The sequence below is a fragment of the Anopheles cruzii genome, chromosome 3, assembly GCF_943734635.1.
Source record: "Anopheles cruzii chromosome 3, idAnoCruzAS_RS32_06, whole genome shotgun sequence".
NCBI classification, from domain to species: domain Eukaryota; kingdom Metazoa; phylum Arthropoda; class Insecta; order Diptera; family Culicidae; genus Anopheles; species Anopheles cruzii.
The window spans coordinates 40,250,786-40,267,651 of NC_069145.1; the positions used below are offsets into that span (position 1 = coordinate 40,250,786).

Here is a 16,866-nt window from a genome sequence, read left to right on the forward strand (position 1 = left end):
CGCACCGTACACAGTTTACTTAATGAACAAAAAGACAGAATGAAGGAGCTTAACAGATTACTAAAGGAAAGTAAAGGACTTAGGGAGCACTTTTATATTGAGTCAAGGGTCTTTAGAAGTCATACGGTACTCCGTTGTGTCTCTTTTTTATGCATTCAACTCACACATGTTTATTATCTTTGGAAGCAAATCTAAAGAAGAATTTAATATCGAAAAGAAGTTGTACTTAACAAATGTGTTTCGTGATTATTTATGTCACCTGTGACAACAAATGGTTGTGAATATTCACTGTGTGTCTTTTAAATAAAGAGATTTTATTAAACAAAAAATAAAATGAAGCTATATCTATCAGTTTGTAACAAAGTTTGAAGGGTACGTGTTTCCTCTTTCAAGATGAAAATGATATGCACATTTATGTATCAGTAGATTTAGTACCCGTGTTACAAAAACACTAAAATAGAACAAAGACCCGATATTAAATTTTGTTTAAAGCTTGGTAAAACTTGTACTGAGACCTATAATTTGTTACAACAAGTTTATGGTGATGAGTGTATGAGTAGAGGAACAGTTTTTGTGTGGTGTAAACGTTTTCAAGAGAACTGTGGGGACTTTGAACACAATGAAAGACCTGGACGTCCACAAGATCGAAATCATTCAGAGTTGGTGGAAAATGTTCGCAAAATCATTATGCGGCAGCATTTAATATCTTGTCGATGTGTTTAAAGAATGGTCCATCGGACTTCGCAGCTCGGATATGTTAATTCATGTGTTAAATTAGACTTAGGCAGACTTTGTTTTTTGTGGTGCAAGTCCTGTCAGTTCTGTTGGGCCTTTGGCTTGCTATACAAATACCCGAATTTGCTACTACAAAAAAACGGAGGTTTATGTTAATCCCGGCTACATCTTCAAAAACCGCCAACTCAAAGATGTCCAACCTGTTCAACCAACCATAATCTTTACTAATTTCCCCACCGAATTGGCAAACACCTGACACGAGTGACCGATCGGACCTGAATCGTCGTCGGATTCCACACGCTCTTTGATCAAACCGCTGCCGGAAACGGTCGGTCGGGCGATCTGCCGGTATGCCCCAAGATCCTGCCCCGCAACCCACCGATGCACGGTCGGGCCCGGATTGTGGTTCCGCATTTTTGTCGAATCTAAAAATAGCAGCAAAAAACTTTCACTGCTGTTGTCGCTGACGGCACAGAGTGGCCCCAACTTGGCCCTGTCCACGGGCGCGCCAGAATTTCATCTCCTGCGGGTGTCGCTCATTTACATCCAATAAATATGCAGCAGCACCGGACCCGTGTCCGTGTCCGTGACTTTTGATGCTCGACTCTCGATTTTCTTTCCCATCAACCACGACACGGCACGGCAGCCCAAAAAAACGGCCCAAAAATGGCACCGCTTTGCCGCACCGAAGCGACACCTAGCGCCGGTTCCCAGAGGTCAAAACCGCTATCGTCCGTTAATGAGTTTTATCTAAGCGTTAAACGAAATGGCACCTCCTCCTGAGTGGTTTCCGGGCACCCGTCTCGTGCAGTCGGCCTTGCAATCATGCTGCAGCTCGTTCCGGGGGGCGCCATCGCCATCACCTTGCGGCGGCAATACACACCGATACAGCGGGCAATAGGGAAGTTGTAAAAGTGGCGTAACTTAAGCATTGCTGCAGCGCCGTCGGCCGAACTGAAGGGGCGCTAGCGCGTTGTCTTCCCGCGGAACGACATTCGAAGACCGCACACAAGTCCTGGGGCCCCCGCGGGATTCGATTGGAGTGTTTCGCGAACTGGAGTAAGCGCTGCGGCCGGGCGCTTCTGCTACGCCGATCGCAACAAGGGCACTGCCGACGATCGGCCCCACGGATAAGGCCCAGCGATCGGCCCAGCTGGTGCCGGGGAGCTGTCGATAGGGACGATTTATAGCCATCATTAAAAGTCTTTTCTAGCCGCACTCCCCGGGCCGGTCCGGGCCGAGACTCCTTGCGCACCGGTTTCACGCCGCCGGTCTATCGCCGCCACCGCATCTCTCTCGGCCGCGGAATGATTTATTCCGCGGCAATCGTTATGTCAGTCGGACGTCGGTTCTGCTTCTGGTTTTGTCTCGGTTTTGTTACTGAAAATCACCGTCGCCGAACGCCGGTGGACGATTCGGTAACGGTCTCCCTGTCAATCGCGCCGAAACCCCTCCCCCCTCGAAAGCCGGGTTGTCGCCTCGCCGCGTTGCAAGAATTCATTCCCTGGCCGCAGGACCCAGGGCCATCCCAACGGGAGTCGCGGGCCCCGGACTGCACTCCGTTTGAATATTTATGCCACACCGGGGCCCGCTGGGTCCGTGACCAACCGCGTCACGGTCGCGTTCTCGGATCTTCGTCCGCCCGTAGTCCGTCCGTCCGTGGGGTCCTCGTTCTAGCCAGCAGGTCCAGTCGCACCGGTAGACGTTACGTAACCTACTTCTTCGCTGCGCCGGCCGGCTGCATCAAGCGCAAGGGCCTCCCCCCTAAAACCTGCCTGCCGGTCACGGGTGGCAGGGACGCAGGTGCTGGCGTAGATTTTCGTCGTCGCCTCGACCAAAAACGGGTTCTCTTCGGACCTCTGTGAGCGGGCTCACAGAGAGTCCCAGAATCCTTCTCGGTTTTCTCGGCCGACCCTCGGGCTCGGCCGGTCCGAAACTGTGTCAGGTGTGGCCCCGGTTCGTAACGGTTCGTTCCCCTTGGTGCATCGAACCCCTTTCCCTCCCAGCCCCACCGCACGGACAGTGTGTGAGGTGTGGATGGGTTCCGGCCGATTGGTCGGGGCGCACGATCCGTGGGCCGATAAGACAGAACACAGAATCGATTCGGCTTGCCCTACAACGGCCCCCAACCCGGCCCCTGAAATGACGGCCTATTAAGGCGTTATTGAGCGGTACACTCTGAAATAAATGACCGCGACAGTTAAACGGCCGGCCAGTGAATCGGCGCTGGAACCTTTCGGAACCGGCCCCCCGCCAGAGAGTACTGTGTGTGGAGCGGCAAATCTGTTTCGTGAGGAAGTCGTGCCGATTTTTCGCTCAACTTGCCCAGCTGGTGCGGGATTTGGAACCGAAACGCGTCTACCGAAGCCCAGCCGTAATCTAAGGAGTAGCATCGCCAAACAGAGTTACCCAACGGAAAGCGACGCAATAGGTATCTAGCGCGGTCACCTCGCTGTCTCTCGGTAATTTGCGCTATCTGGTCCGATCGGCCGTGTAGACTAACTACCGGGCGCCTGTTACCGCACGTCGCAAAGTTCCCAAAGGGTTCAATTAATGGGTGAAAAATGATGCCGCACGCACATCATTTGACATGGGCTATATAGGGTGATCCATCAAGTGTTTGGACTTCCGTTTACTTGACTTTTAAAACGTCAAACTTCTCTTCAAACTTAGTACAAATTTTGACATTTACCAAATAAGACGCTATACGATTGCAGATTATTGGGAAAATTGCGGAGAAAAGGTTGACTTATTGGTTCTTTGGCGAAATTAAAGCTATTAGCTTGGACGACAATCGATACTAGGCTGTTAGGCAATAACTAGGCAATAAGTTCTTTGCCTCGATAAGAAAACCACATTTTTATGGTTTGAAATACTCTTTATTATTCAGTATGGCCTTCCTGAACATCAATACACTTGTTTCAAAGAGACTCCAATTTATAAATTCAATCCCTGAAGTGAAAAATTGGAACACCTTCAAAATACGCCTCCGCAGCTGTTATGACGGCTTCATTTAATGAAAAACGCTTTCCGTGCACGATTTTTCTTAGGTCTTAAAACTGATGGAAGTCGCCAGGGGCAAAATCTGGTGAATACGGTACACATTGTGCACAAAGCTTTCTGAAACTCAATACTTCAGTCAAAATATTGGTGATACTGCTCAATGAGATGGCTAGGCCTTATACTAAATCTCTTTTAGTGATTCGCCGATTTTCCAATACGATATCCTGCATTTTGTCTACGATTTCAGATGTTGTGTCTGTTTTTTGACGTTTTTGACATAGATCGTCGTGAAGGATAGTACGACCACGTTTAAACTCAGAAACCCCCCTTTAAACCCCCTAATTGACCCCCTAATTGAGAGCAAAGAGTCCTTATACACGTTCAACATTCGTTCATAATTTTCGTTTGTTTTTAAACCTCACAAGAATAAAAATTAAATCACTGCACGATACTTCATTTCTTCCATTGTAAAAAATACTGTGACATATCGATACTAAGTGGCTTGTAAAAAAATATTAAGCGACCGATTGAATAGAAATTTCGCGTATCTTCATATGAAGGGTGCACCAATATAACAAAAAAAAAAAATAGACTCGTAGCAACGCCCTCTGTTATCGAGGCAAAGAACTTATTGAACACCTTAGTATTTGGCACCACGGAATCCAAAAACTAGCTGTACCACCCTATATACCTTGCTTGACTAATGGTTCCACTTGCTGTCGATCACTCGGACTCGAGGAACGAGGAGCACATGAAAAAACGACATGCCCGGCTTAGTTAGACTCCGACCGATGGCGACAACGTGGCGACAACTAAGCCTCAGCAGCGACGCAGAGGTCGTGAGAAAGTGAATGGCCCACGGCACACGTTTTTTCCCGGTTTCGGGTCTCTCAGTTTGGAAGTCTGGCTGTTTTTGTTTCGGGATCCGTCGGAAACAAGGGTGTCGTAGGCGATAGACAGAACCAGAGTACGGCGCCGAGAAGAAAGTGTCAAAATGGCGGGCCACCGAGAGTGCACTGAAAACGGCCTGGACCGACGGATTACGGAAAGGGCTCTCTATATAGCCAGCGCCACTAGCGTCAGCCGTTTCCAGGTGTCGATAAAAGATGATTGAAATGCGTGTGACGTGTGACGGAAGGCGACCACGCGGGCGACTTACGCAACCTGTCACCGTTGTCGCGACGGGATAAGGAACTTCGACGTGAAGTGCGTGTCCCGCAATGGAGTCGAGGGGTCTACGGAAAAAAACGTCGTCATAGATGAAATGAAAAGCCAAAGCTGTCACTTTCATAATCGCCCGGGCCTTCCGCACAAAGTGAGCGATTACGACGCTACCGCTGCGCTGCGTGTAGTTGCGGAAGACACGGCCACCACCGGGGGGAGGCCGTCCCCCCGGGTTGCGCATGCGTAGCCCGGTGCTTCCTGGAGACCACCTGGAGGAGGACCCGCCACGTGCGCTGCAATTGACGCTGGCGCGGGCTCTGTAATTAGGGGCTCATCGATCGAGAGAGATGGCCGAAGCCGTCTCGGCGACGGTTACGTCGTGCTTGTGCTCCATCCGACGGAACACACGACGGCGAGCTGGTTGCGATACGCGATCTTCAATTATCCTTCAGAGCGATCGATAATACGCGGTGATGATCGCGGTAACTCCCTACGTTGATAACCGCCGGCACGCCTGTCAGACGGATCTCGGATTTATCGATCGGTTTCGCCGTCCAAAACGCAAATCTCAAGGGCCTCCGAAAGGACTCCAACTTGGCTCCGATAGAAACACTTTCGACGTGAGTCATGGCGCCGGTGGATGACTTCATTCGGGGCCCGGGGGGTGCATCCAACCGTGCACGAAAGTGTAGTGCAATCCGATCGCTTCCAGCGCATCGGTGCAACATGAGAGACTCCAACAACCGGTGACCGGTTGGCTGTGAAATTCAACGCCGGTGTCGACGTAGGGCCGGGCGTGAAAGTGAAAGCATGTTTTCTGTACCGTGCCCGGGTGCCCGGGTGTGTGTGCCCGAAACGCGGCTCGTCCGGACCACAATGGTCAAGAGAGGTGTTTATTGACATGGGGAGGCAACCACCCCCGGAGGGTGCTTTCTTTCTTTCGCCGGTCGTCTGTTTGAAGAACGAAAAGTGGCGATGGTTGAAGACATTGTGATCGGCCATAAAAGTGTAATGGCCCCAATGGGCGGAAGAAGGCAGGAATCCGAACGCCGAAATTGAACCCTTTAGTCCTCCGACTGCCAGACACTGTAAACACCTCCTTGAGTAGTCGCCCCCTTTCGCTAGACTGCGCCATATACTATCAGCAAATAAAGCAATCACCTTCAATGTTTGCGCGATCAACTAACTGTGGCGCGCTATGAAAGGGCCATTGTTGATCGAGCCGGCGGCACAAGCCCTCCGGTATCGACAAGGAACCTCATCGAGTCCATTCATCCCCCGGCCGGAGGGGTTTCGATGCCGCCGCTCGAGATGAAAGACCTGACACGTGGCGATAACGATCGTACCCGATGATGCGAAGACAGTGGTCGATATCGAAACCCGGGCCCTAACCGGCAGAGCAAGGGGGCGATATGATTTATCAGCAGAGCTGCCACTTCTGATCGAGGACCAGCTGATGGTGGTGGTACTTCAAACTACTTTCTGCGGTCCCGGTCCATAGTGTCGTGTGTGATTTGTGGGGTCTGGCCTGGCAACATTTATGACCCGGTTCATTACAACTGGCAACGTGTAAAACACCCAAGACAATCAAAAACACGTCTGGAAAAGGGAGTAGTGGGCCACAAGTGGGGACATTTTAATACAACGCATAAGAAGCAGTCAATTAAAGCCAAATAAGCGCACACATCGGGGTAGCTTGCTTGTAACCCAATTACCTCGATTTTTGGGACGATGAGAAAATGGACCATCACGTTGATCAGTTTATGGACTCTTCACCAATCCCGTTTCCCGACAACACCTCGGTGGTGGTTTACCGGTGCATGATAGGATCTCGGTGGACCCGAGAGTTGAGTTTCGAAATTAGGCTCCGCTTAGTTACTGTTAGGTCCCATCTCACTCGTTAGCCCCCGTGTGTCTTTGGCGCCGCTCGGCAAGTGAGGAAAATGTGACGTTTAATTAGATCACCAGATCACAACGAGATACGGGATCACCGCGCATTCTATTCCAAAGATCGATCCCCGAGGTTCAAGTGCAACCCAAACTCGATGGGTGTTGAGTGTCTCTGTGCGCCCCATGCCCTTCAGGAACGCCCGCATCGCAGTTCCTTCGATGCTCGTGCGATCGATCTGTGGCTGCGATCTGCGAAAAGTGGCAAAACTGGGCCGCCAGCGCGTTGGACACGCCCCAAATCGGTCCACCCGGTCACGGCGACAGATGCGCCACAGTCTGGCCGCTGCGCACGGCCTGGCCTGGCCCCGATCAGCGATTACGTTGGCCGGAAAGTAGGTAAGGTGTGCGCTGCACTTACCGTAAGCAAATTACGGTTGTTCCTGTTTTGATCCGCGAGGGTGCATAAAGGCCGCCACCCCCCGGAGCAGACCGGAGAGCAGGTCAGGTCGCTTCTGCCAACACCTTCCGCAAGTGCAATGGAAACGGGTGCGGCGGGGGGGGATGGAAAGGTGGCAGTTGTAAACATGCTAAATTGATTAAGCGAGAATTTGCGCGGCCCAGGGAAGAGGATCAGGTTTCCGAAGGCGCACAAGGCGCGGAACAACTATGATTACGATTGAAAGGAAATCGAATCGCTGTTCTGGGCAACACGGCCATTGGGTAGTCGCCAACGGACGACAAAGAAGGTCCATTTGTAGTCCCGGGGACACGCCAAATTATGGGCAAAATCTTCTAGTGACATATGGGGACACCAAACCGTTCGATATTCCCCCGCAGCAGAATGGCCTTCCCTAGAATGGCTTCGAAATGGCCTCTAGGTGGCCATAAAATTCCTGCGAAAGAATCCCGCGGTATCGATATCGGACACGTTCGCCAACCAGATTTATGATAATGTTATGCTGACGACAATGTAGAACAGAATTCCGGCTGTCAATACAGTTACGCCAATAAACGGATACACGCCGGGGCACTTAATGAATCAACCGGACCACAGTTTACAGTTAGGTCACCGAGAGGCGAGACAGCGCAGGCGAATAGCAATCCTGGGCGGTTGGGCATGTCCACTTTTCGGCGCTCTCGTAAATACCGCTGCCAATTTGTGGCCCGCAGAGGACAAATTGATGCGAAACCAATGGGCATTCCACACACACACACACTCGGGGTCTTTAGGGTACGGCGCTAGGAGGTATGCAAAACCGTATCATTTATCACCGGAATGGGGGCTAGAGCTTTAGTTTTTGCAACATTAAATAATAAAATTCCGGACTGTAAACTGTGGGCCATAACTCTATATAATTGGGGGGAAACTCTTGATCGACATGAACCGTTATAGGTATTGCTTTTAGCTAATTTTGCATATCTATCACAGGTTTTCCCCCGCTTGCCGATGTATGCTAATATTGAATCATCCTATTATCGATTTTATTTTAATACTGTTTCGTTTCTTTGAAGATCATTGTTTTATAATGCAGATATAAGCATTTGATCAATAAAAAGAAATCTGATAAGTTATGGTCATATAGCACTATCCGAGTGGCTGGAACCGTTGAATGTTTGTTTTGGACTGGTTTGGCATAGCTGTCACCACTTTCCATACTTCATTACATGTATTCTATTGTATTTTCTGTTTAACTTGAGGAATATGCGAATGATTCTTTTGTCTATTTTGTTTGACGGTTCCTTGAGTTGGTTTTTGTCAAAACTTTCCTAGTATACTGTAGTAGATTTGCATAGCATTAGTCACATTTGCATGTTTGCCTTGAACGTTGTGCGTTGTTATGATGTAACGATGTTTACTTTCGACTCTATAGCCACGATTATTTGCATTAGAATAGAAGTGACGTGATATGTGCCCGTGTATGGGGAAGCCGCGGTTTGCGCGCGGCAGCAAACTGTGAAACCCAAAGTCGGACCTCTGGCGGGGCCGGACCTTTCAAGCAAGGATAAGCTCTCCGAGCGATGACTAGAGCTATGACATAATTCGCCAGAGCGCTTATGGTAAATACACCTTGACGCAAACTAAATACTAAATGCGAGACAACAAAACAAACACCGGTTTTAGCACCCTAGCACCCGTTCGAGCACTAATTCATCATCATTTACTGCCGCCATTGCACATGGCTGAAGACGATGCTTTTTCCTGCCGGCCATCTGGCCATGCTGGACCATTGTTTGAGGCCCACTGTACTGCAGGCTCTAGGTCTGCCCCATCATCGTCGACGGCGACGGTTATGATTTCATCGAACGAAGTGGCCATTATGCTCTTGGCATGACACCTCACCGAGCATGCGAAGAGTGGCCGATAGCGACCAGTCGCCGGTTCCCGGACACTGGTGATGCGCAAAAGACTTTTACTTTCGCGGCAGGTCCGCATTCGACACAGCCCGTCAGCCTGTCAAAGGGTGGCGGACCGCTCCTCGGGCGACCAGAGTTACCTCACCGACCACCGGAGCCACTGACCGGACCGGACAGACTCGCGTTACGTTAGCGGGGCCGGTCTGGTGACGGAACGCATCTTCGCCAAACTGCACGGCCCGGATCATTAGCTCCGCCGGGCAATAAATCATGGCCGCCGGCCGACCCGGCGGACGTCAGGGAAGAGTGAGGCTGGGGAGCCGTGGCTGATAATTAGAAGCAATTTTGAATGAATCGATCGCACCTTCGGTCGGCTCTTGGAAAGTGGAGTTCCATCACGTTCCATCGCGAGAGGGACATTCCACCACGGAGGGCGCAGGAGAAGAAAATCTCTCGCCGTTTCCCTCGCACGATGCACGATTTTCCAGCCGTCCAGGCGGGTCGGAACCATTGAAGCGGGTTGATCGCGGCGCATTGATCGGTTGATAAGCGTGTAGCCCGGTAAGTGTAGGTTCGGTGGCAGCCGGGCGGGATGAAAATTGGTAGCCGGGCCACCGCCGGGCCGGGCCCGACGGAACGGAGGCCTGATCACTTGCTGATCGGTTGGTTAGCGTCGCTTAACCCTGAGGATGGAGCACGTTACGCGCACCCGGTCCGCTTTAAAACACAGTAATTAAAGAAAAAGCATCAAACGCAGCGTTTAGGCATCGGCTTCGATGGCTTCGGTCATAGGATGCACACGACCATTTCTTTCCGCTTTCAGTGAGTTACGCAACTCGGGCAAAAAGCTTCCGGAAAGTGCCCGAATCATTTGTTTAGTACCACATTATTGGTTGGCATTTGGTTGTTCAATCTAATCTTACTTCGTTAAATCCCCAAAATAAAAAAAATAAACAAACCAAAGAAACTACGGAGAGAAACAGCGATCACGAAGAGCGAAGTTCATCGAAACCTTAACCGAAACATTAACCTGCCCGGTTTTTAGAGAAAAGCTAAACCTTTCTGGACTGGACTTAATGAAATAGAATAATTTATCAATGTTGTGTTGGACGTAATCATCGGACGATGCACAATCAACGTAATGACAATGGAATTTCTAGTGACAGAACTGAGTACCAACACTTCCGAACTAAAGGAATAAATTAAATTCATTAAATTCTCAAGGATTTAACCAATCGCATTGGTGCTATGTTCGAAGATTAGATAACCAAGAATTCCTCGGCTGGCACGATGATCTGTCAGTAAGACTACTGGACCTAGTGTTTGATTGTTTTTCACTATTATTCACTCAAAGAGACGAATGTTAGGCTATTACAGTTCAAAGTACAAAAGTACATAATACAAAAGAAAAAAAACCTATTATTCACTCAGTAAATTTTTTTTTAAATATGCCCTATCTATACGAAATAAGGTTTCATTCGGTTTCAATGACTTAACTTCACACCAGAGCTACCTGCCAGAAGCATGTGAGTTACATAATTTGGAAAATGTATTGAGGCGTCTCCACATTTTTTGTCAGAAAGTGGTTTTTTGTCAGCCTAACGTTCAATTGTTTCGTTTTAGAAGTCACGATGCGTACACAAGTAATCAGTTGGCCATACACAAATGTTGGTCAAACGAAGTGTCACGTTAGTTGATTAATGATGATACTGCCACAACCTGTAACAGAATTCCAGCCAAATCATCATATCTCATTCTGTGATGTCATAATATCAAACATCGTTTTCCCTAGTTTTGCTCGGAAAAACGATTTGAACTGATCGTTTTGAGCCCAAATCATAAGATCCTAATCTTTCCCGCACACACTGCGGCCGATTGACCGAATTATCACACCACCACACCGTGTCGTTACGCATCTTAATTGGCCCATTCGTTCCACTTCTTATACCCTCCAAAAACGTGATTTAATATGTCACTAATCGCACCCTGACACCGTCCCGCCGGCTAATGGCATTCAAATTCAATTACGACGGCCACCCGTGGCCGCCATTTTTACTTTTCTTTCACCCGATCCACAGTGGCGACGGTGGCGATGGGGTAAAATTGATGCTGGAAGACACCCCCAGAGCATGCCATTGCCACCAGGTTCAATGCTCCTAATTTGCATTCGATACGAAAGGTCCGGCCGCATGGTGACGCATCTCTGGCGAGTCGAAGATGGCGGACGAAGAGATTGGCGGCGCCCGTTACGCTCCGGTGGGGCCGAGGGCGAAAAGCCAAGTGTTTTCGGGTGACACTCGCGTTGGCCACAGGGCCACAAAACGTGGTCTAAGCCGATTTGCGCGGTGAGAAAGTGTGAAATGGTGTACGGTCCGGCCAACCGTGGCCGGTGTGGACCAAAATTGGGTTAGCGCTACCGAGGCGCTCAGTGGGTCAGGCACCGAATCGAATCAAACACCGAGTCACCGAGGAGGTGGCTTGTGCGAATTGGTTTCGTTTTCTGTCCTCGAAATTGGGACCCGTAATGGGATTCAATTTTTCATCCCAAATCCGCCGACTGGTCGCTACCTAATTGACACCATGTTTGCGCGTCCCGACTTCCGATGCTAGGGAACCGACCACGCGATCGTGCTCCTGTTAACGTGCCACGTACGTCGACACTTGGCACTTTCGCAGTCGCGAACGCAGTGCAGTGGATTATGCAAACTGCGCCAACTGCTCCTGGGCTCTCGCTGACGGACGAACGCCCGCCAGACGTTGTAGCGCAATCGATGCTGCAGCCAGAGACAGGACCAGGGGCAGTCGATGGGTTAGCGAACGGAGCCCCGGCTCGTGACGCTCGACGGCTGACTGATCGGTAATTTGCATAGTTGGCGTAAATTTGAGCATACAGCAGACGGACAGACAGACGAACGGCTTCCACCAACTGGTTCCCCGACACTGGACACTGTTACGCGACACCTCGCGCAGGAGCGTGACGTCGCGAAAACTTACACCTGTCCCTCCCCCCGTTTGCGATGATTAGTTACGGTCCGAGTGTGGAGGATCTCCCGCCCCAGCCAGACTCCATAATCTACCAGTCTACACCTAGTCTAGGCCGTCGGTCGAGTCCATAAGCTACGTCTAGGCCGCAGCCCTCGTCACTCATAATGCTGATCCTTATGCCCACACTCTCAGCACCGTCGATGTCGACAACCTTTGCGGCTGGCTTTAACGACTGCTCCAGTTGCTGGGCCTGACCGTTTAGTCCGTCCGCGGAAGCAAAACTCGAGGGGCAAGTTTCGAGTTTTATTAAAATTATTTTCATTAGCCTTTCGCAAATGCCGCATCGACAGGCCGTCTATCGGTCGCCATGTGATTATGATGTCTGGCGGTCCACGAGCACCACCGTGGCCCCTGGCGGCTGTCCGCTGTCCGACCAGGCCGGCCGTGGGGCGGTTGTCAATCGACGGCCTTCGCTTTTGAGAGAAGCGGAAATTGACCATTACCGGTGCATGCAACCTGCTCGTTATTCACGCAACGCACCGCCGTGAGATTATTGCCAAAGAGCGCGTCGATCAAAGTTTGGATCGTGAAAGGTTCGCCATCTTGGCCGCAGGGAGAAGAAGAAGAATTAGGAACACAGCAGCGACACAGCAGCGCGTAACAGGTTGACCCGAATGTAGCAATCACGGTTTCATAAAGCGTCCACTTTCACTTAACACAACAGCGCTGCAGTGCAAGGACTGCATTATTCGCCGTCGCGATCACAATCACAAATTGTACTCATTTTACACACTTTTCATTTGGAACGCTTCGTGGCAAAGATAATCGCCATGGGCAGCTTCCAACAAAACAAGGACCCTTTAACACGAGGAACTCGTTTATTTAGTTTCGGTGGTCCTTTGTCAAAATGTGGCCCAAGAACGCACCCAAAGTGGACGTTAAAAATGACACGGACCTTCTGTGGACAGTGCCGGTGTCAAGTTTCATCTTTTCGCAGCAATTGCACCAACATTTTGCACAACTTTCGGACAACAGAGAGTCACATTTCGTGCCCGTAGCGAGTCCGATGAGTCATTCGCCAGATGCCCAACTCGCCCATGGCCATCCGCTCGTATGTGTGAATCAAACAAATGGCCAACCGCAAAACCGAACAACCGGCAAACAACAAACATCCTTCGGGGCGCAATGGTATGCAATTTGTCAATTCAATATACCAATCAACCTTTAGGGGGGCCTGTTACACACCGCACACACCGCCTGCCCATTGACATTCACCGTTGCCCAATCGCGCCCGAGCGAGGCCGAGCGGTTCCCGGGCCCGTCCTGGCCCGATGGAAGACGATCGAGATCTGTCATGCGATGGATAATTTCTTAATTAAAACAACAATGTGCGGACGGCAAACGGCGGCAGGCAAATGCAAACCCTTTCGAACCGCGAGCCAAGGTCTCGGAGGCGCTCAGATCGCCCTTACTGAATGCGGCCAGCCGTCCCGCTGAAGCGGAGCGCGATTTTCGATAGATTCGGGTGCATCGCGGCGAGGACCGATTACACATCCTCCAACATGATCATCATCATCATCCACATCATCGCCGCCGTGGGACAACGGACCTAACATTTACACGCTTGCCAGGGGATGATCAAATATTTAGAAGCTCATCCGCAACCTTCCCATCGTCGCCGCCGCCACGCACGGGGCTGGCTTCCGTGAGATTTGTGGCCGGCGTGACGGGGCGTTCGATTAGCCGGTCCGACCCGGGGCCGGACGGCCGGGCTACACAGTGGGAAACCGCCTTGGGTCGGTGTCGGTGGGGGGTCAGCGTCTTGGAAATGATTTCCTTGAAATTCGGTTCCCCCCCGCCGAGGAGGCACCGTAACCTTTCGTGGTCGGCGCAGCAAACCGCCGCAAGCCGCAAGGCGATGATCGAAACGACACGCAGACACAGTCGTATGTTGTGCAGTCTGCGGTCGATTAACTTATCGATCTTATCGATTAACTTGTCGATCCCTAGCTCAGCTGCTAGCTGAACCCACGAAAAAATCTTCCACCCATTTTGAAGTGTCCCTTGATCAATGGAACATTTAGAAGCCCTGAATTGAAACTTTAGTTCGAAAAGTTCAACTACTCTACTAGACACTATTGAAATTTAGCTTTGAAGGACGGAAAATTCCTCAAATTGGGGTTCGTTTTTGTCATTAAACTGAGAATGGGAAGGAGTGGATGGTTCAGAGCCAGCTTCCGCATTTTCGCATCCGATGTCTCCTGCTCGGACTCGGACTCCAGTCGTGGATGGGCTCAATTTCGCCTTGTCGTGAGTCTCCTGTCCAACAATGTTAACTCTACAACTTTAATGTCTATGTTACGTTGATCGTCCTTACTGATCATCAGCTTGGATGTTTTACATTATGACTACAGGACACTACTAGACTTAGACACAGATATTTCTTATCTGTCAGGCCGATGACCAAATTACCGCAAGAATAATCTAATCCGCAAAAGAACGGTCTATTCGACTTACTATGGTCTCTTGCAAGCTATTACATAGTTTTCCTATCTGTTGCTTAACACCAAAATCAGATAAAAGCGAGTCAAGGCATTGAAATGTGGGCCTAAGGACAGTGGTCAACTCAGGACTGATCGATATTTGTCCATTTCGGATTGTTTCTACGTTCGTTTAACAAACTTTCTATTGAATTTGATATTTGTGCACCACAATTCATCACGTAAACTTACTGTTTGCGCTGTTTTAAAGATTCCAGAGAGTCAATTCATCACATTTGGCAATGGCCTTTTCAATCGAAAGATGTTCAGCGATCCATAAAAAATGAAAAAGATGGAAAGATGTTCCATATTAATCGTTAAACTTTACTCAGACATTAGGCAAATATCTTGGCTTTACATTTAGATATGATATTGGCCATCTTACGTCAACTGCATCAGCGGTTGGTCTGCCTTTAACACGTCATTTAGCGGCGAACCTGACACAATCGTTAACAGTGCAGTGCGTTCAAGCCATTCCGGCGATGCATCTAATAAGCGCCAAATCCTTGACCATTTGGAGCGGCGGCTTTTTTTTTGGTCAAGTGTTCCTTATTATAAAACATGTTTCAAACCCTGCCACATGCCACATGTCTTGCTCCTTGACACTAATGCACTATCCACAATCACCGGACCGGACCGAAACGGCCCAAAAGCATTCCCTCTGCAACCGTGAACCGGCACTAATCCGAACCCAAATCGCACCTCGTGGCGATCCTCCGTCCGAAGCGAGCATTATTAACCTTTCGCACCGGCCCGTGGCCTTCTCTCTTCGCAGATACATCACCCCGACGACGCTTCCGCAGGTGATTGCACCATCGAGCAAGTCCACCGGCACCGGCATCTCGCAGAAGCTGCGCGACCTGGCGACCTCGGCCGGCTTGCTGACAGCCAAACCGCGGCCCCCGCTCAAACCGGTCATCAAGACACGCGGCTCCAACAGTACCGAGTTCCCGAAAAAAGTCACATTCAGTGCTTTTGCAACCGTGCAGGTTGTTTGAGGATACAGCGATACAGGCAGCAACCGACTCCCGGACCGACTCCTGGCCGTCCGCCACATCACCACCACCACCACCACCAACCAACGTCAGCAACAAGAGGGAGAGCGCTCTCTCGGAGGGTGTCGTCACCATCCAGGACTCACCGGAATATCACCTATTTCCTGACCCATACACCGGAACGGAAACAGGTCGTTATTCCCTGCAACCAAATAAGCCAATCCAGAGACCAGCTGGGGCCCGTGCCCGTGGAAGTTGTCGTTCAATCCGTCCAGTCCGATTTTCCTTCGTCATCCTGCGTCTTCCAGAGCCGTTAGAGCGGGTGTCGTTCTCTGCCCGCAAAATCTCCCGCTCACGCTGCTTGCTGCTCCCGACTGATAGCTTGTACCGAACTCGAACTGTGTGATTTTCTTCCTCCGTTTTCCCGCCGATTTCCCGGCCCACGGCGGGTTGCACAGCGCATCGCGAAGTCAAACGGCAAACCCCTGTGTATCTTTGTAAAAAGCTGTGTAGTTTCTGTAGTAAGGAGTAAGAGTTTAAGTTGCGAACAAAGCTAGACTAGCGTAAGAATGAAGCGTCTTTGCAAGATCATTACCCCCGAAAGGCACCCAAGGACGAGGGATCAGAAGCGATGTAAGGCGTTGTGTAAGGCGTTGTAACGCGGAAAAGTAGCAGAAACATTGAAGTGAGAAAACTTTCTCGACCACGCCGAACAGGCAAGCCGCCACGGAGTACGGAAAAATGAGGACTTCCCAAACGCCAGACAATTCGATCAATTAGATAACTGGAACGAGCGCTGGCACGGGATGATGCCGCAGCAGGGTGCCTTTGGTAGCAAGTGAGGCGCACCGTTAGGTGCGAAGTGAAAAGTGAGAACCCAAAATGGTCCGCAACACCCTAATGGTGCGAGAAAATGGCGCCCCAACCCCCAGCGCCGTGAGGGGACTACCGAAAGGTTCGACCACTTTGGCGCTTTTAAATCAATCAATAGGCCAATCAAAGAAACATTCAGCAGCAGCGATCTGGCCGAACAGGGTGATCTACTACCCCTAATGCAGCCCCGGTTTCGGTTCGCCGGCCTGATTCTTTCTGTGCCCCGGGGATGGGGAGGGCTTTTCCAACCGCCCGGCCGGCGCGACGATCGAGAATTATTCAATTTCGATTGCGTCGATCGGAAAACGGCTTTCAACGGAAGCGCA

The 16,866-nt window shown here is 50.3% G+C and overlaps 1 protein-coding gene across 1 annotated transcript in view; it reads left to right on the top strand.

Moving 5' to 3' along the window:
• LOC128273952 (la-related protein Larp4B-like) overlaps positions 1–15,670 on the top strand; it is a 35,792-nt gene extending 20,122 nt beyond the window's left edge. The window contains exon 3 of the mRNA XM_053012025.1: positions 15,448–15,670. Coding sequence (XP_052867985.1) covers positions 15,448–15,670 — 223 coding nt within the window. The remainder of the gene's footprint in view (positions 1–15,447) is intronic.
• The last annotated feature ends 1,196 nt before the right edge of the window (positions 15,671–16,866 follow it).